Source organism: Motacilla alba, chromosome 2 (assembly GCF_015832195.1).
Source record: "Motacilla alba alba isolate MOTALB_02 chromosome 2, Motacilla_alba_V1.0_pri, whole genome shotgun sequence".
Lineage (NCBI taxonomy): Eukaryota > Metazoa > Chordata > Aves > Passeriformes > Motacillidae > Motacilla > Motacilla alba.
In genome coordinates this window covers 126,856,589-126,882,738 of record NC_052017.1, presented here as the reverse complement: position 1 = coordinate 126,882,738, position 26,150 = coordinate 126,856,589, and the positions used below count along the sequence as shown (strand labels likewise).

Below are 26,150 nucleotides of genomic sequence, written 5' to 3'. Positions count from 1 at the left end.
TTTCCAAGAATAGGTCAGCATGCTGCGATGCTTTGCTTAACAACAATAATTCTCAGCTGCACGTGCAGGCTTGAGCAGTCAGACTGAGTTGTGGCATAGCTTTCCCTGCAAGTCCCTGGGAGGGAATTTGAAGTTTACAAGTCAGAAGAACAGTTCAGAGGAGAAGAAGGTCCCACACAGACAATTTGCTGTAATTTCTGCAGGATGAACCAGGCACTGGGGGAACTCAGTGCAGCCTAGTTGGCAGCTTTAACAGAAGAAATCTTCTCTGTCTTTTTCCATAAAAGAAAAATAGTAAAGAAATCTGATTGCAACTGCCAGTTCCTGCAATAGGACACCAGAAGGCCTTTGGCTCTGTTCTTGTTCAAACCTGGGCATGTGATAGCAAAATCATGCGCTAAAACACAACCTTACTGGTGATTTTTATGACCTACATTTGACTTGCCAAGGTTGGCCTCATGGTACCTGACCAAGAAAGAGTTTGGGGCACAAAATACCTTGAGCCTTAGAAATCCTCACCAAAAAAAAAAAAAAAAAAAAAAGGCACAGCTGTTAATTGATTTGAGCTTGAGAGTTATTTTGAAGCTGACTGACCACTGAAAGTTCAATATCATTTATACTACAAAAGGCATCTTGCAGGTTAGTTACCACATTTTCTGACAGAAAAGCGGTTTGCCGGAGCATTACTGTATTTCATGCGTGGTGAAGACAGCTGGAATAACACAACCAGCTGCCTTGTAGCATGTTATCCCTTACATCAGAGCTTACTCTTACTCAGAGTTTATCTCTGCAGGATAATAATGTTCAAAACCACAATTTTGCACCAAATGATTAGTTAATTAAGTCCATATTACAGTTATTAAAGTAATAATGATTGAAATCTTCTAAAAATAAACCATATCAGCCTTCATTTAATTTAATGTTTTGACTATTTCTCATAGACTCTCATATACATTAATCTGTTTTTGTACAACAGTTTGATTTTCTAGATTCAAATATGAAAAAAAGTCCAGCAGAAAATTTTCTACACCATGCAAGAAATCCTATTTTATTTTATAAATTGTATTATTAGAGAAGGAATATGGCCAGCTTGTGAACTCTCAGGCCTTGATCTCACCTTTACCCAAAAACGTCTACCTTCCATGCTAGTCGTTCCGGGGAGTGCCTCGGTTCTGGTTAATCGCATCGCTCGGGTGCCGGTGCCGCCGGGCAGCCGTTGCAATCTGACCGACGGACAGCAGAAGGACACGACACGATGGGGGACAAACATCAGTTTTATCTCAGTATGGTCTGAAAAATTAATCAGGGAAGGCTATTTTCCCTCTTTGCCAGAGACTTCCAGATGGTGCCCGAGTTGCAGAAGGAAATTTAGTCCTTCCGTCCTAAGAGCTCAATGGCACCAGGGGACTGACTTCCCCGCTGAGCAGCAGATTTGATAACACGCCGATTTATCTCCTCACGTTTAGAGCCCCCTTGAAGGTTACCACCGCTGTCACCTCGGAGAGTGCCGCCTCACTCCGTCTGCATCCCCAGAGTCCTGGAAAAGGCGACTGGTTCCAGCTAAATCGACTCTAGCACTTCCCTGGTACTGATGTCAGCATCCAAACACAGAGCTTAAAACAACCTTAACAAAACAAAAAAAACCACCCAAACAAACAAAAACTGAAAAACCCACACATCTCAACAAATGCACTGTTTTTTCGGGAAAAATTTATTTACGACAGAGGGTTGCTGTATTTCTCTTTCAGACACCGCCCCCGGCCTGGCCCGCTCGTTACCCCGTGCCGGGAGGCCGCCCGGCCCAGCGCCCGCCCCGCCGTCCCTCCTCCCCGCCCCGCCGTCCCTCCTCCCCGCCCCGCTCTCATTCATTCCCAGCCCCTTCCTCTGCGCTCCTTCCCCTTCCCCGGCGCCGCCGGCCCGGCCGCCTCCCCGCCCCGCGCCCGGCAGCGGGCAGGGCCCTCCGCGCCGCAGCCATGGCCGCCGAGGGGGTGGACGAGCGCTCCCCGCTGCTCTCCGCGCCCGGCTCCGGCAATGTCACCCCGACCGCGCCGCCCTATCTGCCGGACAGCAGTCCCCGAGGTAAGGCGCTGCGCCGGGCTTGGGGGCGGCCCTGGCGCTGTGGCTGTGGCTGTGTTTGTGGCTGGCGGGGGACGCGGCGCCTCCGCCCGGGTGCGGCGGTGCGGAGCATCCCCCGCCCTGGCCGGGCCGGCGGCGGGGGAGCCCCCGCCCCGCCCTCGCCGGTGGGGAACAACAGGTAACGCCGCTCCGTGCCCGGCACAGGCCGTGCTCCCCGCCGCGCTCCGGCCTGAGCGGCTCAGAGGGAAAAATAAAAGAAATTAAAATAATTGTTTGCAGGGGCAGAACAAGCCCGAACCGGTCTGCTTATTATAACTCGCTCGCATGCCGCAGCTTGCGTGGTAATTGTTGGACTTGGGTTTCCCCATTAATTAGGAGCAGGATTAAGTGGAAGATCCGGAGCTGAGCGCGGCTCAGCTGGCACAGGCGGCTGCGGGAGGGGCGCAGCGCGGGGCCGGGCGCGCAGGGCGCCATGGCCGGGCAGCATCGCCTGCCTCGGCCCGGCGTGCCCAGGTGTGGCCAGCGCCCGGCCTGGCAGTCGCAGAGGAATACCGAGGGGACTCGGTGCAGTGTGGTAGTTGAAGCCCGAAACCACCAGGATGTCCTTGCAAACACGTTTCAAGGCCATAGCTGGTTATGGCTTTATTTTTAAAGCAAGTCCGATACTGCGGTTACAAATCTGTAGTCGTGGCATAATTATATGGTATTATCTCTCTTGCAGAGACTTAGGAAAAATCGTCTTGTTGATCAATACTGACTATTTAATTAGTAGGTGGAAAAAATCACTTAGAAAATATGAATCAGGATGTTATCAAAGTACATTAGTAGGGTTTTTTCAGTTAAACGTTTTAGAGCAGAAATTGAGGTGTGGAGAAAGCTGAAGGAATGAAGACTAAATAAGATTAGGGTAGCTTTGCTAGCAGTATCCTTTAAACTGTAAGATTACAATTCTTATCTCAGTAGGTCGAGTGTGTTGGCCCTTTCTTAACGATTTTTATTAACTGTATAGATTCATGACATCCATGCAACTAGAATGGGTGAGCATTTGTCTGTTTTGAATTATATTTAATCTCGTGGAAAGCTAGTCCTCTTGTCTTGATATGAAAATGTATTTCAGTTAGGGCTGAAGCTGGTGTTGACTGTTTACTTTGATTTGAACTGGACAAAGGAGTATTGGCTTAAAAAACAGCAGAGGTTGAATGCTTTGGCTTTTTAGTTGGGGTTTATTTGCCATCAAGTAAAAAAAAAATCCATATATTTACCTTCGTTTACATTCTGGGGTTTGATATTTTTATTCATAGAGTTCCTTATCCTGTAAGGACTTTTGCATACATTTCAATCTGGTTTCGGGGGTGGGGTTTTTTTTGTTTGTTTGTTTTTTTGGTTTTTGTTTTGGGTTTTTTTTTTGTTTGTTTTGGGGTTTTTTGGTGTTTTTTTTTAAAGTATTTATAAATTTAAAAAGTAATGAAAATGCATTAGATTAGTGACTCTTGTTTGACCTCAGGGTAAAACTCATGACCTGGAAATAAGCTGGATTCGAAATGCTTATTTCAGTTGGTAGCCATGTCCTTCTGTGCCTTTAGTGGGCATCTGTTGCTGGAGATATCTGCTTGGGCACCTGTGGTGGGATGTGGTACCTGAGATAAATGGTTTCTTCCCAAAAATGAGGAGGAACCAACATAGAGCTTTCTTGAATGTCGAATATCTTGTTTGATCAGTCCATGAGCAAACATACTAGGTAGCACTTGAGAGCTGCTCTGCAGAGCTCTCAGACAGCTGTGGAACAGAATTGTGCAGAGCTGTGGCACGGGCCCATAGCTCTACTTCCCTTCTCTGTCAGCTTTCCTTAGTGAAAGGATCCATGCAAGCTAAACCGCCTTTCCAGCTGACTGGCAGACTTCATTTCTCTCTCTCCCTAGCACAAGGCTAGACTTAGAGGGAAGAATCATTCCTGTGGAAGAATTGGCTTTGCTTCCAAAGCAAACTCCTTCTGCAAAGCTTCCTTTATTAACATCACCTGGATAGTGTGGAGTGGCAGAGGAAGGAGGAAGAAGCCCTTTGTGTCAAAACTACCCTCTGAATGTACATTAATGGGTTTATCCCTGTAATTATCTACTGTGCCAAATATATCATCCTGAACTTTAAATTAGAGAGACCATGTTTTGAAGGTAGCCTTCTCTTCCCTTGCTGAGCTGCAGCTGAGACCCAGCTGACCCTTCCCTGTGGATGGTTGAATCCTGGTAATGGCTCAGTGTTCTTAATGATGCAAGCAAGAAAAATCTTTTCAGTGTGGATGCAGGCCACAGTATTTAAGAAATTTTTCACAACATTGACAAAGGGTGAAACTATCAGTTCTGTTCCCTGTACGATGGTTGGTCAGTGCTTTTTTGTTTGTTTCTTTTAGGGCCTTTTCCAGGATTTCTTAGTTTTTAACAACATATCTCTGACATCAATCATTAAACTTTTTCCCTTACCATCCCCTAACAGGTCATGAAAAAGAACTGGGTTTTTTTTGTTTTTCGGGGTTTTTTTTTGTTTGTTTGTTTTGTTTTTAATCAAATAAAACTATTTTCTATTTGACCCTGGTAGGCTTCAAGTGGTTCTCTGTTATTTCCACCCTTCAGCTACCAGGGGAGGAAAGTGCACAAGCACCACAAGGAATTTCTCAGGTTGCAAATGGGATATCTTCCATTGCATCGCTGTTCTGTAGGGGTGAAGAGGGAGTCAGAGGTACTGCATGGTAGGACACTTTGCTAATCTTGCTGAACTAATTACAGTTGTGGGTTTTTTAAAATTTTTGTTTTTGTTTTTTTGTTTGTTTGGGTTTTTTGTGTGTGTGGGGGGTTATTTGTTTGTTTTCTTTTTTTTTTTTTTAAGAAAAATGGATCAACTGTAAACTGGTATGTCAGCAGCAGGGACTTCACTATCTAATTACGTCTCCTAGCGTGTATGTGAAGCTTGCCTACCACCCAGTCACGTCCAGCATGACAGACTGACAGACAGACCTTTATAAACTGGTTTTAGATATTACAGTTAGCCTGAAATTCAAGATGTCAAGGAAAAAAAAAAGGTCATACCGAAGTATGCTAATGTGCTTTGAAACCTTTTTATTAAAGGGTAATGAGCAGCTAACTCTGAGACAATGTCTTTATTTTCCTTTTCACCATCCCACTCCCACTTACCCTCCCCAGATATACTCTTCTTTATATATAATTTTGGTGGCTTCTGCTGGCTTGTTTTTTGGACCTCTTCAAAATACTTATTTTCTTTGAGCATGAAGGTTGCAGTGCCAAGATACCTCATGCTTTCTGCTCCATAGCAAATGCTATTTGCTGCAGCACGGCTCTGAAAAGCAGCCATTATTCACTTGCTATCTGATATTTGCTGAGCCAGCAGGACAGGAACGGCGAGGCTGCTTACCTGGAAACCAAGCAGCTCCAGTATGAGGCTGAAGTGGCTGGCACTGTGTGTAGGGGCTCACACACCTCAGTTTACCAGCCTCATAAGAGTTATCACTTGGAAATGGTTATAGAAAATTATAAATGTTGAGAATGTATGGTTGTCAATTTTTAAAGTATTCCACGATCGTGGAAAGCTGAAATGTTGGTGGCTGTGTGTCTCTTCGCTTTCTGGTACCCTTAAAGATACTGCTTGCCTCAGTACAGCCACTCTGTTCCCAGCTCACAGAATTGACCTGTCACACTGAATTCAAATGGAGAGGACAAAGTCAAGAACTTCTGTGAAACAATTGTTGCTTTTCAGAAAAGCAGCCTTAAAGCTGGGAGTGAACTGCAGAGGTGTCTTGACAGAGAGTCTGGTATTTAGTCTTTGGAACATGTCTTTTGTTTTCTGGCTGCCTGTTCCCCTAGCCAGAAAGTGTCAGCTGCTCACTGCAGGAGCAGTTAAGCAGCCTGCTGACTGCCAAAACCCACTGGAGCAGCCTTGACTTTGCCACGGTGGTTACTCTAACCTGATTTCTGGAGTGCTCTGGTAGGCTTGAGCTTGTTTCTGCTTGCCAAAGTGTGTGGGTTGGGGTTTTGTCTTGTGTGTGTTTGTTTTTTAATGTCTTGTAATGTCTCATGTCCTGCGTGTGGCAGCCTTACTTAAAATAGGGTATCACAGTACTGCAAAATACTGATATTTAATATTTATTTTTCTGTATGATGCATTTTTTTCAGAATGTATTTCCTCACAAACAGAAGAAATAATGGTACTGTTACCTGATATTTCTAAAGGGTGTTGTTTCTGTAACCAGTGTATCATAGCTGAAGGTGCAAAGTTCACTTCCTCAAGAAATAGAGCATCAGTTAGTGTCATGAATTCAGTATTGTATTGCTGCATAGAAGTTAATTTTGTTTATCATCTGAAATAATTCGTGTATATTGGATGTGATTCTTGAGGCTCTCAAGGTATCCATCTTTTTCCTGCTGCCTCTAAGGGTTAAAATCAAGCACAGGTCTGGGTCATATATAGACCAAGTAGCAAAGAGAGATAGCAGCAAAGAGAGATAACAGCATGGACTCAGGTTCAGCAAGCATTTCAAAGGTGTGTGGTGACTTTTGGATCTGAAGGGCAGACAGGGTTTCTTGTATCCCTCCAGCTTATGACATTCACTTCAAGACTGTGAAAGAGTGATGAGTGCATTCTTACAGGCTTAAATTTAATACTTGGGCTTGTCAGCTTTGATAGCAGCCTGTGATTTCCCTCACCACCCTCCAGCAGATACTGCTCTGTTCAATGCTGTTGGTAAATGGGAAGTAGGCTGATCTCTCATTGCTTCTCTGAAGATTTTGTTAGCTGCTTGGATGTAATTTTTGAAAAAAACTTATTGAAGCCCAAGGCTGCAGAGCATTTTGAGCTACTAGTATTTAAAAAAGCTAAATATGAACTACTGAATATGCCTGTTCTGAATTTGCTTTCCTGAAAACTCCTGAACTTCTTGATGAAACAAAAGTCAGTGCTATTATATGCCAAAGAGTGGTGGTGATAAGCTTGCGAGAGATCACTGTGTTGAATTATTTTCATTCTATGCATTCTTAAGCCTCAAATAATCTTCAGTGTTTCCTCCATGTTTTGTTGTGGGCTCAAGACTGACAAATCTGGAGCTTAAAGTCTGCTCTTCCCTGGAGGCCTGAGGCCATTAAAGTCTTCCTAGTGTCAGCCTCTCCAGAGTGACTGAAGACCTTCTTGTGCATTGGTCCTTTGGCTCCTGGACAAGAAAATATCTGGAACCCTTAAAATCAGAAACTGAGACTTCAGGGTTTTTTCTCCAAGACAGCATACATTTGCTGTTGTACTCAAAAAAGAAGCATTTCATGCCACTTCCTATCCTAAGACCTGTTTTCTTAACAGGACCTTTTGTGTTTTACCTGTAATATCTTCTAATATGTGATAAACGCTTGTCTGTATTTCAGTCTTTGTAGATATTTGTGAATGCTGTTTATGACTCTTCCTACCTGTGTCTTGTTTTATTTTCTGTGTCTTTTTCTTCAGAAGCCAGACTCTACTAATCTCTAGTAGGTTTGGGGTTTTTTAGTGTTTTTTCTACTTGCATTTTAAATGGACTGCACAAAGTTGGTTTGAAATAAAGTTACATAGGGGAGTTTTATTTGATCCAGATTTCTGGGGTGATTTACTCTGTGTTTGTGTTGCTGGCTTGCTTTACGTACAACTATGGATGGTGTTTATGTACACAGAAGTTGTGGAGAAGGGAAAAAGAAACTTAGTTTTGTTTTGTGGTTATACTAAACACTGAGCTTGAGGTGTGGGGTTTTTTTTTTCTTTTTTGAGCCTGTGACTGCTGGAAAGGATACTTGCTGGAAGCATTTTAGGATCCTCTTGTTTTTTCAGCTGAGATTTCCTTGTCTCTTGCAGCAGAGCTTCCCCCTCCATACACTGCCATTGCAAGCCCAGATGCCAGCGGTGTTCCTGTGATAAACTGCCGTGTGTGCCAGTCACTAATCAATTTGGATGGCAAGCTACACCAACACGTGGTTAAATGCACAGTCTGCAATGAAGCCACGGTAAAATGGATTTTTGGTGTTTTGTGGGGGGCACTGAGGGTAGCACTCATGTCCTCACCTGGACAGGTGGGTCCATTCCTGCCACCCCAGGAAAAGGACGAGCCAGCCCAGCTGACTGCCAGTGTGGCTGGCGTGCAAGCTGGAGGCATGCTGGCACGAGGGTGGTCACAAGCAGTTAGAGTAAATCTTCATGTGGTTGAGCTGGCTGTGCAGGATGTCTCCTCCTGAGGAGGACGAAAAGCAAAGATGTCATTTAAATAATTACTCTTCTGTAAAGAAGGATAAAATTGGTTTTGATGGGATGAAGAACCGTGTAGAATTGAGTTATTCTAAGAGTGGGAGAAACAAAGTAATGAACTCACACCTTTCCCTGGATAAATGCATTTCTCCTGGAATACTATTCAGTCACTTGGTTAGCTTGTAAAAGACTACAATAAAACAACTTTGAAGTGTTTAAGTCCTAGGTTCTTTTCCAGTGATCACAGACCTATTTGTTTCTTCTCTTAACTCAAGTCTTCAGTATTTGGCCTCCTGCTTTTATTTTTTTCCTCCTGCCAGTTTTAGTTTCGGGATGCGATACTGCAGTGCTTCGCAGCTTCTGCAAGCATTTGTGTGAAAAAACACTGGATTAGATTTATTACATGGATTTATTATATATTTGTTATATAAAAAGAACATTAAATTATGCCCTGAAAAAAGGAAGCCTTAAAACTGCAGGAAATTTTTTTTTTCCACTTAGAAGAGGGGGTAGAGAACCTGCCATTGATAGTCACTTTCCTGTCCAATATATAATGTTTCAAGCCAAACAAAGTATTGTGCACCTTTTGATTTGCTGCATGAAAGGGGCATTGAAACTTGACTCCCAGGTTGTAGAAAGATAATGTCAGTACAGTTTAAAATAGGATTACAGTTCGGTGGTGTCTTCATAGTCTCTTAGTGACCAAGAAACAGACTGTGATCCTTTCAGTGTTGAATACAGCCATTGTACCAGAGGCAAGAAGGGTTGTTTGATGTTTTGACTGGTTTTGGATGGTTGTTTTTTGATGGTTTCTTTTGAAATACATCACTATTTAAACTCGCATAAAAAAATAATAACTGAACTGAAGCCTTGAATGGTCATTGCTAAAGTGTGAATGTTTTTTCCATGAGTTTGCAGAATTTGTTTGTTCTAATAAGGAAATTTTCATTTCTTAAGAAAGAAAATGTTTTCTAATTTTGTGTTGACTCTGAAGTTTCCTCCATAAGAGGAAGTGTATTTCTGTTAACAAGAACTTTTTACTGAAGTTGTTCTGCTTTGTCTTCCTGTTATGTAGAAAAAAGTGAATTGCTATGACTTCTGATGTGTGTTCTCTGGTGGTTGTGGTTTTCTTTTTTTTTTTTTTTAGCCAATCAAAAACCCTCCTTCAGGGAAGAAGTATGTTAGATGTCAATGTAACTGTCTCCTTATCTGTAAGGATACATCTCGGAAAATAGGCTGTCCAAGACCAAACTGGTAAGAATAAAACACTTTCAGTGCCTTGAGATGGTTTTCTGTAAAGCAACTGTTGTCTTTGTGTTCAGTATTTAAAACTAAATGAGGTTCAAAGCCTTGATCTCTTTACATGGACACTTACAGAGCATTACTGAATTGCTGCAGACACAGGTAGTGCTAGTGTCCATTTTGAATATACTTTTCTAATATTAAAGAAGAAAAAAAGTTTCTTCCTTTTCTTTAAGTCTCAGATGTGTGTGTCCCATTATATAACCACTTTGTAAGTCAAAAATAACGTAAAGAACAACAGAAGAAAATCCACTTCTCATTTCTGGGACTTAACATTCATAATTTCTTGCAGACTTAGTTATTGTAACCACAGAGAATACTCACTTTGCTAAGCTCGGAGTAGGGATTTGGAGTGAGCTGGGAGATGGAGTAGCACCTTGACTTCAGTTTCCTTAGTTATGCTGAGTTTTCATTCTCCTCTCGGCTCTCAACGTTAATGTACACACTTGTTATAAAAGAAGCAATCGTGTTTGCCATAGTGATTGCTCTTACCGTCGAGCCTAAGGTGGTAAAGATTACACTGAGGTAGGAGGAGTTTGATTGGAAGTGATGCAGCTCTAACAGGAGAAAGGGAGAGGAAGGCTGAGTCTGCAGATATGTGGAGGGGAGTTCTACCCCACCAAGTGCCCTAGTTAGTCACCAGTCTCTTGGCTGTTCTGGTTTTCAAACATCGTTTGAGACTTGTGGGAATTAACTCTTTTTCAGTAATGCTTGGTTGGCTAGGACTTCAAAACATTCCAAACATTTTCTCAGAGTGCAAAAATGTTCATGGGATAGTTCAGTTATAATATATCACATGGTCGGTATCTAAACTAAATTAGAAATTCCTCAATTTTATTAAAATTATCTCAAAAGCATACATGTAAGCAGGTGCACAAAGGATAGCCTATGTATTTGTCGTGCTAGAAACTGAGCAAAACTGGTGTAGTGTACTTTGAAGGAGAGAGTTGAGAGTGTGACCTAAATGGAAGACTCCAGATTGAAGGAAAGCCATTCAGAATACAATTTTCGTTGTAGATGGAAGAGATGCAATGCAAATTAAATATTGCTTTAATTTTCCCCTTCACTTTTTCTCTAAGACCTTCTAAGAGGTCTCATCCTCATTCTGAGTTGGTTAATTTGGGTACTGTCATTTTGGACTGACAAATTGTGTAACTAAACTGGAAACATGTTGAACATAAAAGTAAATACTTACTTTAAAGTAAATTGATTTTATTTAGTCAACCTAGGGTGGTTTTCCTTTTTAGTTTACTCAATTTGAAAGGAGTTTTTACTGTGCAAATATGGATATGCTTCTTATATTGATGGTTGTCAGTGGGAAGGAGAACTAGGTTATGGAAGATCCTTACTCTTTCCATATGTTTCACATGGGTATGTACATTTCAATTCTCAGGCTTGCTCAGCCTGGTATTAAGTTTTCATTTTTCTGAGGAGCATGTCTGTCATATGCTTGCAATTCTGATACAGGGTTTAGGCTTGTATGGCTGATCTTACAGGGAAAGAGAATATTTTTAAAACTGAAAATACTTTGGAGAGTGACCAAAACTGGGTGCATCAGCTCTTTAACAAGTAGATTATAGTTTAAATGTGTAAAAATATTTGGTAGTGACTGAGTTAATTGCTTGAACACATCATCCTTCTCTTTTGCTAGCTTAATTACATGTGTATCTAATGTTCTTAACACAGCAGGCGCATCATTACTCTTGGTCCAGTAATGCTGATTCCAGAGGAGCAGCCTGCTCAACCTGCCTTGCCAGTTCAAGCAGATGGAACTAGAGTGGTGTGTGGGCACTGTGGAAATACATTCCTTGTAAGTAAAGCATCAGATTCTCCTTCTTGCCTCACCATGCTATCCCTCAAGCTGTTTGTTGTAAGCAGTTTTAAGAGCATATTGCCTCAATCTTCTGGCATCATTGAGGAACTAAAACTTCTTTACTCATTAATATGAGTGTATGGTCTGTATTTGGTTATTTTTATGTGTTTCAAGAAAACTTTTAACACTCTTTCTGTATGTGGATAGATAAAGCCCATGTCTTACTGTTTCATGATGTGAGAGTGGGCAGTGCTGGAAGAGGAAGTTGGTTTTCCAGGTTCTGTTTAGGCTTGCAGTGGTGGCTGTGTTCTGCAGTGGCCAAGGGAGCAGTTCTGTCATTGCTGTATGAGCCCTGGAAAGCTGTTGGGTATGGCACTTGCCATTGGCATATCTGTAGGTTGTTGGAGAACTAGAGGTTTTGGTTTATATGTGAGAGTGCCAGTTGATCCCATTTTTGGGGTGGAAGGATGCCCAAATGCTCTTCTGCTGTTGAACTCTCTGTAGCCTTTTAAATGGACAAGGTGCTGCCACACTTGAATTTTGATTGCAGTACACAAGTAAGCTGTCTTTGGTTTCATCATCCAGCAGTGACTGAATCCCTTTCAGGTCTGTGAGTTGTAGGAAATTACTAGATAAGGGGTACAGTTAAAGAAAACAGTCATGAGAGAGGTGGCACATTCCTGAAACAAAGGATTGTAAGATACATAAAGATCAGAGAATACTCAAGTTCGTGTTGTGCAGGAAAAAAGGAAGCTTAGGGGATGCCACTCCACGTCAGCTTGTACCAGCAGAAAGAAGGGCTGGCTTGTGGTAGGCTCTATAATGGCTTGTGCCTTCAAGTCTTCACTTCAGGTTTATGGATCAGTGAGGTGCTTTCGTGGCTTAACCCCAGCCAGCAGCTGAAGTACCATGCAGCTGCTTGCTCACTGCAAACACCACCCAGCCCCCCTGCCCTGGTGAGGAAGAGAACTGGGAAAAAGATAAAACTTGTGGGTTGAGATAAAAACAATTTAATGATTGAAACGGAAAAAGAATACTGCTAATGATAATAACAATAATAATAGTAATGAAAAGACAGAGAGGAATAAGTGGTGATTAATAGGATTGCTCACCACCTGCTGACCCAACCAGTGCCCCGGCAGTGATCAGCATCTCCCAGCCAAGTCCCCCCAGTTTATGCACCAAACATGATGTTCTGTGGTATGGAATCCCTTTGGCCAGCTCAGCTGTCTTGGCAGTGCTCTCTCTCAGCTTCTTGTGCACCTCTTTGCTGGCAGCGCATGGGAAACTGAAAAGTTCTTGACTTAGGGTAAACACTACTTAGCAACAACTAAAGCCTGAGCTTTTTACCTACATTGTTACTGAATCCAAAAGAGATCACTGCACCAGCTATTAAGAAGAAAATTAGTAGTCCCAGCTGAATCCAGGACAGGTGTGCTGTAATGTCTTAACTATTATAGTAAGTGATGAGTGCAGGGAGCTGGAGATGGCCCTTATGATTCTTTCTTTTTTTTTTTTTTTTTTGTTTGGTTTTTTTTGGTTTGTTTTGGTTTTTTGTTTGTTTTTCTGAAAAGAAATAGGAATATGATGAGTTTACAAGTAACCTGCTAACTGGAAAGTAATTAGAGAGATGCTCTAGAAGTGTTATGTCTACTAATTCAGCCTATATATTAAAAAATACATAATTTCTTATAACCCTTGCTAAAGAACAGTAGTCTGAAACTGAAGATAGCTGAAGTGGATTTTCTGTTTGCCTTTTTTTTTGGCCTATATTTAGGGACTTTCACAGGCATGGGAGTTTTACCTGTCTTGATCTCTTATTTACTTTGTATAAGTACAGTCCAGATTAACTTTGCAGTTTACACTATGAACTACTTCAGGTGAGCATAAGGGAAAAAAACCAAATCCATAAAGTCTGGTTTTACCCATAACTACTGGATTATGCCTTAAAAGGCTAAGTTTTCTAGTTCGGGATTTGTGCATGCAACTTCTTATCTTCTGGCTGCTTTAGGGAACTGCAACATTTTGAACTTCATAGTCCTGTCTGCCAGGATAAGACCAATTTGTCACTTCATGATATGTTGAAAAGAAACTCCCTGAACCATTAGAAATTGGAAGCTTGCTATTTTTTTATGCTGAGTTATCAAGAAACAAATCCTTTTTTACTTCATGTTACACAGTTTTCCCATCAGTCTTTTACTTCCACTTTTTTTCTGTAATTAAGTCTGAGATTCTGAAAATAAAATTTCTAGTTAAGAAAAATCAGTGGAAAGGAAATCAGAAATCAGGCAATTGCTTGGATTTGAGAAGGAGCAGAGAAGCAACAAAAAAGTGTTTTCGCCAGCCTGGAAGCTCAGTTTCTGAGTTAGTATTTCTGCCTTTTGATCTCTCCGTGTTGTGAAGAAAATACATAGTGCTAGATGCATCACAGCAACTCACTAGACTATCCCTTTTACTTTACTTGGCAGTTAAAAAATAAATAAAATAGACAAGCAAAGCTAGAATCCCTGGGATGGAAAAGTCAGATTGTCATGTTCTGTGTTCTTTTAAGAGTATGAGCTTGTTCACCACCTTTCCAAGATTTTTTTTCCATTTGAAAACATGACTGTGTTTTGCTTGCCTCTGCACATGGGGGGCGTTTTTTACAAATTACAAAAACCACACTCCTTGCTATGATGTGCCTTAAAATTTCTGTGTCTTAGCTGGAAGAATGGCTTAGTACTGAAGTGAAATTGTAGCCAAACTATCGATACTTCACATCTTGTTAATCAGATTTTTTTTTTCACTTGGTAACCTGATAGAAGTTCTTTCTGTGTTAAGGTTTCTACTGTTTCTGGCCGGTTTGGACTCGACAAGTGAAAAAAGGGATAGTATAGAAAAGGAGGTCAGGATGAGGGTTTAACTGTGTTGCTAAATATCAGTTTAATCTGGTTTGGGCTGTTTTGGGAACTTTTGGACTTGGGCTGTGCAGTTACTGTTTCTGCCAGCAGTAAATCATTCCCTGCTACTTCTCCCTGAGGGACCTCTGCCTGCTGTGATCTGTGGCTGTCAGAGACTGAAATTGAGGAAATGGGGGACAAGGGAGGGCTGTCCCTGTGTCCTCTCCCTCTCTGCCATCTTCCTGCTACTGTCCTCTTATTGGAGGGACCTCAGGGACAAGAAGTCATGGAAAGTAAGCTATGGAAACCACAGGCTGCAGGCGAAGCACTATGCTTTGTCAGCTGTGCTTTGTCAATTTTGTTTTTTTAAAGTAATCAAATATGAAAATTACTTCTGAAATAATTGAATAGAAAACCCATTAAACTTTTCAGAAAAATAAGATGTGTTTTAGTTTGTGAAAGTATTTTGCTTTCCCAAAGGACCAGAGGGGAATGGAGAGGAAACTTCTTTTGCAGCAGCAGCTCTATGTAGGACTGTGTATGTATTTATGTACCTATGTCTTTTTGTTTTGTTTTGGGCCTCTTTTTTTTTTCACTGTCTTGTGTTGAATGCACTGAGAACTATTGTAGGCTTAGAAGGAAAATGTTTGACTATTCTTTAGTAATTCCTTTGATGGATGTCTGGTTTTGTCCACAGTTGACATATTGATGAGTTTCGTATTCCTCATCTCTTCATCTGTGTTTCAGTACATTTAACCAGGGATTTGGGCTGTATATTGTATTGCTCCAATTAAAAAAATCATTGTATTCTCAGCAGAGAGCTAAATTTCATGTAACTGTAACTTCTTAACAACATGAATCAATATTTGGTACTTTAAAGCACTCTGGAGTATGGGTAAAAAATGCCAGCTTAAGCATGATTTAGAATGTACACGAACATAACCTTTTCCCACTGTGCTAATATGATTTGAGTTCTTGTACTTGGAAAGTCTTGTCACAATTTTACTCTTTTCCTACAAATACTTCTGGTCTGTGTAAAAGTCATCGTAGCAGCTACTGCTTCTGTTATTTCCAGGTAACTCTCAATGAAAACAGGTTATTGTTGACTCCTTTTTCCATCGGTAATTGGAGCCCAAATGCATTTGAGTTTGTAGCCATTAATAATTGGGACTAATAATTAGAAATCTTAAAACTCTGGAAGGATCATTAATGAGTAACCGAGGAAATGGAGTTGCCTACACTGTGATATAAAATTGAAACTGGTGTATAGAAGTGAAGTTGAATTACAATTAGGTAAAATATAGATCCTGGAATTAGACTTCATTTTATTTCTGGAACTGCAATTTAAAAAAACTGAAATAACTGCTCTGGTGAGGCCTCTCTCCATCCCCAATACTGACAATTGCATTTTATCCACTTACACTGTGTAGAATTAAGGGAAATTGAGTAGGCTTTTGAAAGGGATGCAGAAAAATACTTAACTTGCTCCTCTGCCAGGAATGTAGAAGTAGAATTAATGCTGTTAAAAAGCTTTGCTTGGGTGGGGAGCATTACAGAAGTTTTATTAAGGAGTAAAATAAAACTGCTATATCAGTTTGGTCAAGTTTTGTAAACAAGTAATACCGGTTACATAGTTGTCCTGTAAGTGTTTACTTCAGAAAAAGAGAATAAAATATGGATTTCTTTTTAGTGGAGATTTATCCCCAGCTAAAAAAAAAAAAACAACAACAAAAACTGAGGGAGATATTCAAGAGGTAGGAAAATGCACGGTAAATACCCCAGTTCAAAACTTTGCTTACAGCAAAATCTCTTCATACTGACAAGGCATGAGAAGATACATGCCTTTCTTTGCTCATAAAAATCATAAATTTCTTCTCAGCATTTAAATGGTGCCTGCTGTAGGTTGGTGCTGTTTTCCATACGAGGATGGGCTCTGATTTTGATTTGTGGCTGTAGGAGTTATGACACACTTCAGTAGGACAGCTTCAGATTTCTCACGGAGATAAGGCACGGCCTCGCGGAGGCACTGGGGATCTGCACTGTGGCTTCTTCTCCTGCTTTTAACTTGCAGCGTGACTTTTTGCATCACCCAGAAAACTTCCAACTACCTTCCACTTGAGAAAGGCAGGGGAAGAGAGCTGCAGTTACAAAATAACTGCTTACAGGGAGAAGAAAAAGAGCCTTCTTCCCTTGATCAAGGCAAACATGTTTGAAATGCTTGCTTAGTACTGTTATCACAGAATGAAATAGAACAGAACCTGCTGTTTTTAAGTGAGTATGTCATGGTGTATCCCCTGGTTGAGTTAGTTCTAGGCATTACTTTCACTAAGGCTGTTTCCCACATAGGTTTTAGTCTGAGCATGGAAGGTGGTGACCTTACCATGTACAGTTTTACATATCATCTTTTTAACAGTAAAGTAGCCAGTAGTGTTCTCTATTTCATTGATGTAAAACCTGATATCTGCTTTCTTAAATATTCTTTACCACATTTTTCTGTATACCCATAACTTAGTTTTCATAAATGATGCAAGGGTTGGAAAAAGATTGGAAAATACTTCTGTCTGTAATTGTGCCAAAGAAAACACACTTATTTTGATTCAGGGTATATTAAGTAAGAGAAGAAAACCTATTAATATTATAATGTTGCCCATACTATGCGTGTGGATGCAACCATATTACGTCAAGGAAATTTTGTAACACTAAGGCAAGTCATGGGAAACGTTCACATGGAAATCCAAATCCAATTTTGCCACTGACAAAAGGGCATCCCATTTATAGAAGAAAATAAAAAACAAGTCAAGGAGTCTGAGAAGCAAGATGTTTTCTTAGTGACATTTAACATTAAGTGCAACAACCATTTTCTCAGGTCTGCTTTTCAAACTTTTTCTTTTTTTTTTTTTTTTTACAGTGGATGGAACTGAGGTTTAACACACTAGCAAAATGCCCACACTGCAAAAAAATGTAAGTTCTCTGAAAGCAAGGTTATGTAAATTACTGTGAAGTAGCCAGTGTTTCTTCTGTAAGCCTTTGGGGTAAAATGTGTTGGCTGTGCTGATTATTTTGCTGTGCTCACCTCAACGTCAAGGCTAGAGCAGATATTGTGTGCATGTGAATTCTCCAATTTTTATGCAGAAATCAGTAGCTTTGACATATCCACCTGCATTTATGAAAATGCTCTGATTGAATTGAGAGAGGCAAAAATAAGCTGCTTACAATAGACAGGAATAGGTTGCTAAAATTAACACTTTATGTCTTTGAAATTTTACCTCTTCATACAGTAGTAGTCAGATATCTTTAAAGGTAGAACTTGAATCGCTCTGTTGTAAAGGGAGGAAAGGAAATAATCTTGTCTTAATTTGAAAAAAGGTTTACTGATACTATAAACTCAACACCCAACTTGTGTTAAGCATCTTAATGCGTTATCTTGTTTAATGTTTATGAATAACTGTGGAATAACATGGATACTGATTTGCTATTACTTCAAGAAGAACGAGAAAAATTAAAATACAAGAGCTGTAAGCTTTTTGCTTTGGTTTGAGATTTAGATTTTTTTTGGCTTCTCTTTTTGAGTATTTGTTTGGCCTTTCTTATCTGAGCTCAGGAATTCTTAATTTGAATTCTTGCACTAGTAACATACTTTCAGTTGTATGGGATCTCAGCCACATGGTGTGAAATAAGACATAAATATTACTTCAGAGACCTTCATGTCCTGCTGATTTATTTAAATATTTGTCTTCCTTTGACAGGCAAGTGTGACCTCCAGTTAAAGGAACAAATGTGTTTTCCACTGGGAATGGAGAACCCCAGCTGTGTTGCGTGTTGTAGGAAAACTAGCAGGTCCCTTAGGAAGGAAAAAGCTTAGGATAAATATACTGTAGATGTGGCATAGCCTGGTCTTCAATACTGACTGAAGTCTTTTTGTTGGAGTATTTGATAGAGAAGTCAGTCTAGTGCTGTGTTTTACCTCAGGGGTGTAACCAACCCAGTGTGGAGTTGTGGGTATGTTCTAATTTGCTTAGGTTAAATAAACTCAGTCTTGATGAGATGCTGCTTTGCAGGGGTGTGTGTACTGACACATTAAGTCTGTTCAGTCCTTGAGGAGGGGTTGGAGTTTTGCTGTTTGATTTGTTGTAAAAACTAATTGCAATTATGTTTTATATTTTGTCACCCTTGTTGGCTGACCTTGCTTTTCTCTTGACTCTCCTTAGGTCAGTGTTATTTGTTGTTTAACCTTAAAGACAAAAGCCAATGAAACAAAAAACCCAAGCCTAACAATAACAGCAGCAAACAACAATGCTCCAAACAACAGTCAAAAGTCACAGCATGTGATCTTTTGGTCTGTCCTCTGTTGATTAATGTTGCTTCTGTTTTAAATTCCAGCCAAACTCAAATTTTTTGTAGTGTTCTCCTCCGTGAAGTGCAAAGCCTGCTATCCATAAGTAGGAAAGTGGGAGCCTCTCTGCAGTGCAATTTGTGATAATTACAGCTTGCATGGCAACTGTATTGCAGAATGCAAAACAAATTTTAACAAGTGGGCACATCTGTCCTTGGGCTGAGGATGCAAACTGTGGAATATTGTAATTTAGCTTTGAATGAGTTGCTCGGTGTTTTCCCGCATTTGGGATGCAGTGGTTGGGAGTTCTGCGCTTCCAGTAGCATAAACATTTCTGATACATGGATTTAGGGCACAGCATAGGTGAGACACAGCTTTGAGTCATGATGATGGAATAAATAACTGCAGTGACCTGCTTTCTGTCAGGTCTTTGTCAGAGGTCAGCATAGCCAAGTAGTTAGAAGGGACTGTATGGTTTCATCTTAGTAATGCAAAACTTCTTTCATTAATAGCTGAGTAGCAAGATGTAGAAGTGTTCATTCCTTCTGTTGATTAAGTTGATAATTGTCACTGAAAAAAGGATAGTGTAGACCAAGGCAAAAGGCACCTTGAATCATTGCAACAGTAAGTTTTTCAAGGAGACATCGGCTGACACTTTTAGATTCATAATTTTGTTTCAAATGTTTTTAAAAGTGTAATAAATCTCTGCAAGTAGTATGTTTGTGTCCTTCCATTTGGTTGATGCATATTAGATCTTTATATTATGAATGTCTTCTAAAACTGCAGGGGAGATCAGAAGTTATTACATGAAAAAGTTAATAATGAAAGTGTTCAGGGAGAAATAAAGCCATCATGCCTCATAGTACTTAAACAAAGGAACCTCTCATATCTGAGAGTAGGGGCAAGTAGGATCTTCTTGTCAGTTTTTAATCCCATCTACGTGCTACCATTGTGATACAACTTTGTTTTGTGATGCACTTGCTTTGTCTTGCAAAATGACTTGGGAAACATAGGAAATTATTGGGCTGTAGAGAATAATATCTTATGGGGTAAATGACCAAATCTCTTTGGAAGTGGACTGTAAACCTGTCATGTTAGTACAGGTCAGGTGTTTGCAGAAGCCTTCTGATGTGTCATGGCTCTGCCCGACACTTGCTTTGGGAAAATAAATGTAGCTAATGAGGGAATTATCATGATACAGTTGTATTTTATAGTGACACCTGGGAATGGGGGAAAAACTGATAAACTGATTTTCTGCTGATTTAGTGTTCTTCTGTGTTTTTAAATACCAGATGTTTATCAGCTTGTTTTCCAAGAGTGAGAGATTCAGGGAAGGCTTCTGGTATTTTTCTCATTTGAAGAAGAGATGAAGAAGAAGGAACTGGTTTTTTGATTGCTGTTCTCTTTCTCAAGATGCATATTAAATCATCTAGAAAATTCAGTTCATTAATTCGGTTACTAGAAAGGGAATTGAATGGTACAGGTTATTATTACAGAATGTCAAATCTATTTTTTTTTCCCTGTAGAATCTATCTCTTCTACTTTTTTCAGGTCTGCCAGAACTATGAACCCTAATGAATTTATAGCACCTTTGCCCCATAAAGGACTTTTAGGAAAGAGAGAGATGTTGGAACCCCATCACTACTGTGGAGGCTAATTTCAGCAGTACTATTCACCTTCAAAATATCGGCATTTTAATTTTCTTCTTAAAAGCATGTTTGAAATCCTGGTCATAATTCCTATTACTTGAAGCACAAGAGACCCAGCATTCCTTCCTGTGGTACTTATTTTATAGCCTTTGTCACATGTGGCAGTTTTCCCTTCTTCTAATTACTCCGTGATGCAATATTGGATTTGGCATCTTTTATATCTGCTGCTGCTGCCCAGAGTTCTGGCAGTGCCTTTGCTTCCTCAGCAGCAGCTCAGAAAGAAGGAACTGCTGCTTTCTAGAGAGTTCCTCATATTCCCACAATGGAAGTAATTTGTTGCTTCTGTGATATGAAGAAAGTTCTTTTGATCCTATTTTTAATATTGCCAGATGTGCTTGTCAAAGTTTTCACATTTGGTAGGTTTTTGGGATAGAGTTTCAACATTCTTTATTCTAAGTTAATTTGGGGTTTTTATGTGTAATTTGGGGTAGGTAGCGGAAGCCTCACTATCTAGAGGAGGCCAGAGGCTAACTTAACTGTTGGGAGGTGAAAAATGAATAACAGTTTATTTGGACTCTTAGGTCTGTTACACAACTGTAAAAACTTTAGTATATTTATTTAATCATTGCTTTCTGTGGAAAAAGAAAAGCAGCTAAATTGAGACATCATTTATCTTTCCATTTTGTGGTATTTGAGTTGATGGTTTCTCCCTCAGCCTTTCTTACTGGATAGGAGGAGACACATGAGAAATATGGATGGAAAATACACACAGCACCTGCAATATTATGATTACAAAAATTAGGCTGTAAGTCAGCTCTGAAATTGAAAGTCTCTTTCCCAGAATGAACTTCGACTCTGCGTGCAGTACATGGTACAATAAATATCATGTATGTTTTAGGTGTATTGAACATGACATTTTTAGCAGCTTATCCTATGGTATCCAGCTCTGTAATAGAATTAACTCTGAGAACAGAGCCACAAAATCCCGTAAAGGAGGGAACCTAAGGTCAGTTTGGCAAACTCGGTCTTTTCCCTTGTTCCCTTTTACAAAACTACAGTTTGGTTTTATTATTTTTAACTCATGTAACTTGGAATTGAACAACATATCCCTTTTCTAGAATGGCTGTGGAGTGGCTTTTGGGGGAGTGTGTGGAGGTGTGTGTGTGACAGGGTAAGATACCATTATTTGCCCAACTGGGATTTCTCTTACCCTAATCCTACTGCAGGCACCCTCCAGTGTCCCATTTCACTATGTATTGTGAGGTTTTGCTAAGGAAGTAGTTTCCCCATGGAAGCTCATGAGCAATGCTCTTTAGGGACTTTTCCAGTGCCTCTGAAAATGGCTTGTGAGTAGTCACTTTATTCAATTCTTGCCTTGAAAGATGAAACTCATTGTGTTAGCTTGAGGACTGTGGTGGTGTTTGTTTGTTTGTTTTTTTCTATTGGAGCATTTCAGAAATTCCTTGTAAAGAAATAACGTTGAAGTAAAGCTGCTTAAAGCAATCTATTTGAAGGCTTTCTAAGACAAATGCTTAAAAAATTTTAGTCACATGCTAAGCATATGAGGCCTTGCTATGTGGTTAATTAACTGGAGCCAGAAATTTGGTCAGTCATATGATATGTGTACTGCTTCATTTGCTTAGCAGTGTTTTTTTCTGTTATGCATTTATCTTGAATAAGTTGAACTATCATGAGATGAGTAAAAGCATTACGCTATTTCCAAAGGTGTCTTGATCTCCCAGAATACCATGAAGTACTTAACTAATGATAGCATGCTTCAGGATGCTTCAAAACACCTCTGAGATAGATAATGCATATTTTATAAACGCACTTCTGCCTCTCTAGTCCCTTTAACTGTGCTTCAGTGGACTTAAATCATATTCCTATTTTCCTCTTTAGTAAGCTGTGTGTGATTGCAAATATGTGACTCAAGATGTATTTGCTAAACAATGCTGAGCTTCTAGAATAATTTTTCTAACCTGTAATAGATGATATGTTTTATTTGCATTTATAGTCTGTTAGAGTGAAGCACTGTCTTGATGCAGCAGGTACAGACAGAGCTGTCTGTCCTGGAGTTCATAGTCTAGATGATGAGTGACAGAACTTCCAGGGGATTTATTTACCTGGGTTGTCAGAAGTTATTTATGCTGCTCATATAAATTGTCGTGTAACTCTGAAAGTTATTACAAAGTAAGAACTTGTCATGTTCTTCAAGTTGACTTAATGGCCTAAAGAATTTCAGTATTTGGAGATGTTGAGCATGGAAAAAAATTACATGTCTGTGACTAAAATGATTTGTATTTATCTTGAGAGCAGTTCAGTCACTGAACAGTATTGAGTATGCAAGAAATGGATAGTGAAGGTTGTTATTAATGACATGTAGGGGTGGTAGAAGTTATTTTCAGTTACTTAGATGCAGTGAAGTATTGAAGCCATATGCCGATGTACTAAAAGTCTGAAGGGTGTCTTGCAACCAGCACGGAAGCTGAAAAGCAAAGTTGAGTTTTGCCATCCAAAGGCTATCCAATACAATTACTGAGATGCACTGTAGGTGCAGAAGGTAGACACACTCCAACTGTGGGTGTGGCACCATTCCCTTTCTTGTAAGTACCTAGATTTTTAGGTACTAGATAATCACCAGTTCTTTAAAATAAAAATAAGGACTCTGTCCTGTACTTTGCAGTATAACTGTAGACTTTCCTTTCTACTCTATAGACTGAAGATGGTGTATTACCATTCTCTTTCCATTCCTCATTGAGACTGAACAGTTACTGTTGATGGTAGGGGTGGTTATTTGGTTGGTTGGGTTTGGGATTTTTTGTTTGCTTTTAATTTACAATACCATTTATTTTCTAACAGTTCTTCTGTGGGAAGTGCACTGCCACGGAGGCGCTGCTGTGCGTATATCACAATTGGAATGATATGCATCTTCATTGGTGTTGGATTAACTGTGAGTGATGTCCCATGATAAATTTGCAGCGGTGTGCAGGGATGTGTGCGTGTGTGTGTTCAAAGGAGTTCTCTTAGTTGACCAGCTCTTCTTTTCCCAGCACTTGAGAAAAACTTCCTAAATTGGTGTGGTTTTTGTCGTCTCTATTAAAACTGTGGACTTAATCATATGAGTAGGCCAAAAAAAAGATTTTTTAAAAAAAGGTATTCTGGCACTTTGATAATCTCTTTTTTCTGATGTTAAATTTGACTCTTCATCTCTAAAAACTTCAGTTTTATGAAAAATGGTTCACTTCACTGTAGAAATACTGGAACATCTTGCTCTTGCTAGAGCTCCCAAAACTTCCGTGTTTCCAGAAATACATGTCGCTGTATAGACAGAAATATAAGTTCCAGTGCAGTAGAGGTGAATGGGATTTCAAGCACTAGAAATATGTATGAGTCCTTGTAATTTGTAAAAGCTGTAAAGAGTAAAACCAGCTCATAAGCTATTTACAAATGAGAAGGCTCAGTCTGTTTGTTACTCTGTAACAGGGAACCAGTGGTATCTGGGTTACCAGTATCTCATACAGGTTACTAGAGCCAACTTTCTACCTGGGAATCCCAGAAAAGTTCACGTGAGGAAATATCTAAATATCTCCAGTGAATTCATATGTGTAATTCTCATTATGCCTCTAACTTGCATTTTAACTTGAATAGTTAGTTATATGTTGTCTTAAATGAACTATGGAGGATTTTCCAGGTTCCCTAATAGAAACAAAGCCAGAAATAAAAACAGTGAGAGACAAATTTCTTTTCCTTTTTTTTAATAACCTTACTGAATTGAAAAATTATGTGAAAAGATTTTTCTATGAAGCTTGTCTAAAGGCTTGTGTAGCCTCCATCCTTGGAGTTATTTCGGACCTAGCTGGATTAAAACCACGAACAACTTGATCTGACCTTGGGGTTGACCCTACTTTGACTGGGGAGTTGGCACTAGAGGTCTCCTGATCTCCTTTTCAAGCTCAGTTGTCCTATGGTTATGTAAAATCATGCTAATAAAACACCTAATTTACCCTTACCAGAGTTGAAAAGGTGCTGAAATGCTTCTCCTTAATATAACTTGCTCTTCCCTGAAGAACAGATAGTGCTGTATGTTTGACACTGTTTTCTCTTTTTAGGTTGGTACACAAGATTTCGCCAGGCGATTTCACGCAACATATGTTTCTTGGGCTGTTGCTTATCTCTTAGGTTTAATCTGCCTCATTCGAGCCTGCTACTGGGGGGCCATTAAAGTCAGCTATCCAGAGCACAGTTTTGCATAGAGAAATTGTTAGGTTATAGATGAACATCTAGTAGTTCTGGATATTACATCTTGGACACTTTTAAAACCTTTCCTGTAAGGATTCCATTCTGTTCAATGTAGTTTAAAGACTGGGGGTCTCTAAGAACAAAAGTTCATTGCACTACATAATATGCAAATAGTTTGTTTTGCTGCTAGATTCCCTAGCTCTGAATACTAAAGCTGTGTTTACATGTTCATAACTCTGTCTTTATAGGTGTTGAATTTTATTTCAACAGACAGTATTAAGTTTTACATTTCCTTTGTTATGTTAAAATCTGTCTGCCATTTTTCTAGGTTATCAGTAAGAATTCAAAAGCAAGAGTGTTTATAAGTGTTTCTACTGTAGCTTCACATTTGTACTTAACATTTTAACTAAAATTATATTCAAGTGGCTTGCTTTAAAACCTAAGCAATAAGCATTTTGCTTGAACTGCTTTACTGCATCTTTTGCCTAAGATCATAGTGACCTTATTCAGGAAATGAAAGTTGTGAGTGTTAAAAGACTGACACTGTTGCTAGAGAGACATTTGTAAACACTGTATGCTTGGAGATTTTTCAGGTAGAGAGATGCTATTTTGGTAGTCCAATTAAATTTCCATTTATCCAGGGTTGGATTTTAGTTAGGATAAATGCTTTTTCCTCAAGGATCCTGGGACTGAGATTTTGGTTTTGGTTTGTTGTGGCTGTTTTTTTGTTTTGGGTTTTTGTTGGTTTTGTTTTTTGTTTTTTTTTTTTTTTTTTTTTTAACTGGCAAATCCTAAAAGCCATGCTCGGATTATGGAACTTAACTCTGGTTATTCATACAAGTTCCTTTACAGGGTCTAAGGGAAGCATTTCATATGACTTGGTTTGTAATACTTCAGTGTCATGTAGATGACAATAAGACGGTGATGGGCTGCCTCTTACTTTCCTTTGATCACATCAGATTTTCCCTGCTTGGGAGAGTTATGACACTGGTCACTGCAAAGGGAGACACTGTAAATTCTCATTAACTGCTGTAATAAGGAAATTAGTAAACTATTACTTGGACCATTCCATCAAAGTACATCTAATCAATTTAGCACTGACTTGCCAAGAGAATACGGAAACGGAAAGCTTTTTCTAATGATGTATTCACAGAGGATTGAGGGACCAGTTCTTGCACTGCCCATCTTTATAATTTTGAACAAGTTTTTGCTAAATTCAGAAGGAATGTCCTGAGTGATTTAGACAACTAGTAATTTAGCTAATGGGGTCAGATGGGTAAATTAATATGGATGTTTCAGGGATACATGTAATTTAAATTATCTATGTTCCTGCTAAGTCAAAATGATATTCGGATAAGGATTTTGGAGCACAATAAATGTAAATGATCGAACTGTAAATGATCTGTCTTTGTATGACGCTAAATGTATAAAAGCAGTAGCTCAGGATTACAATGTACCTTTTACAAATAAACTAATAAAGAAATAAAGATTATTATTCAAACTTAAAAGTATTTTGTTATTTATATGTATATAAAATGTGTAAGTGGATGAATTGGCTAATATGATACAGGAACCACAAAGGTATTGTGTGCGGAAGG

At 39.5% G+C, this 26,150-nt stretch overlaps 1 protein-coding gene across 1 annotated transcript; it reads left to right on the top strand.

Annotated features, from left to right (window-relative positions):
* The first annotated feature begins 1,861 nt into the window (after positions 1 to 1,861).
* On the top strand, positions 1,862 to 26,054 carry PIP4P2 (phosphatidylinositol-4,5-bisphosphate 4-phosphatase 2). Its single transcript, XM_038128046.1, has 7 exons — positions 1,862 to 2,079; positions 7,951 to 8,099; positions 9,485 to 9,591; positions 11,326 to 11,449; positions 17,240 to 17,292; positions 23,173 to 23,263; positions 24,423 to 26,054. Exons 1-7 carry the CDS (start codon positions 1,974 to 1,976, stop codon positions 24,564 to 24,566), a joined length of 774 nt encoding a protein of 257 aa, XP_037983974.1. The 5' UTR covers positions 1,862 to 1,973; the 3' UTR covers positions 24,567 to 26,054.
* Positions 26,055 to 26,150: the final 96 nt, after the last annotated feature.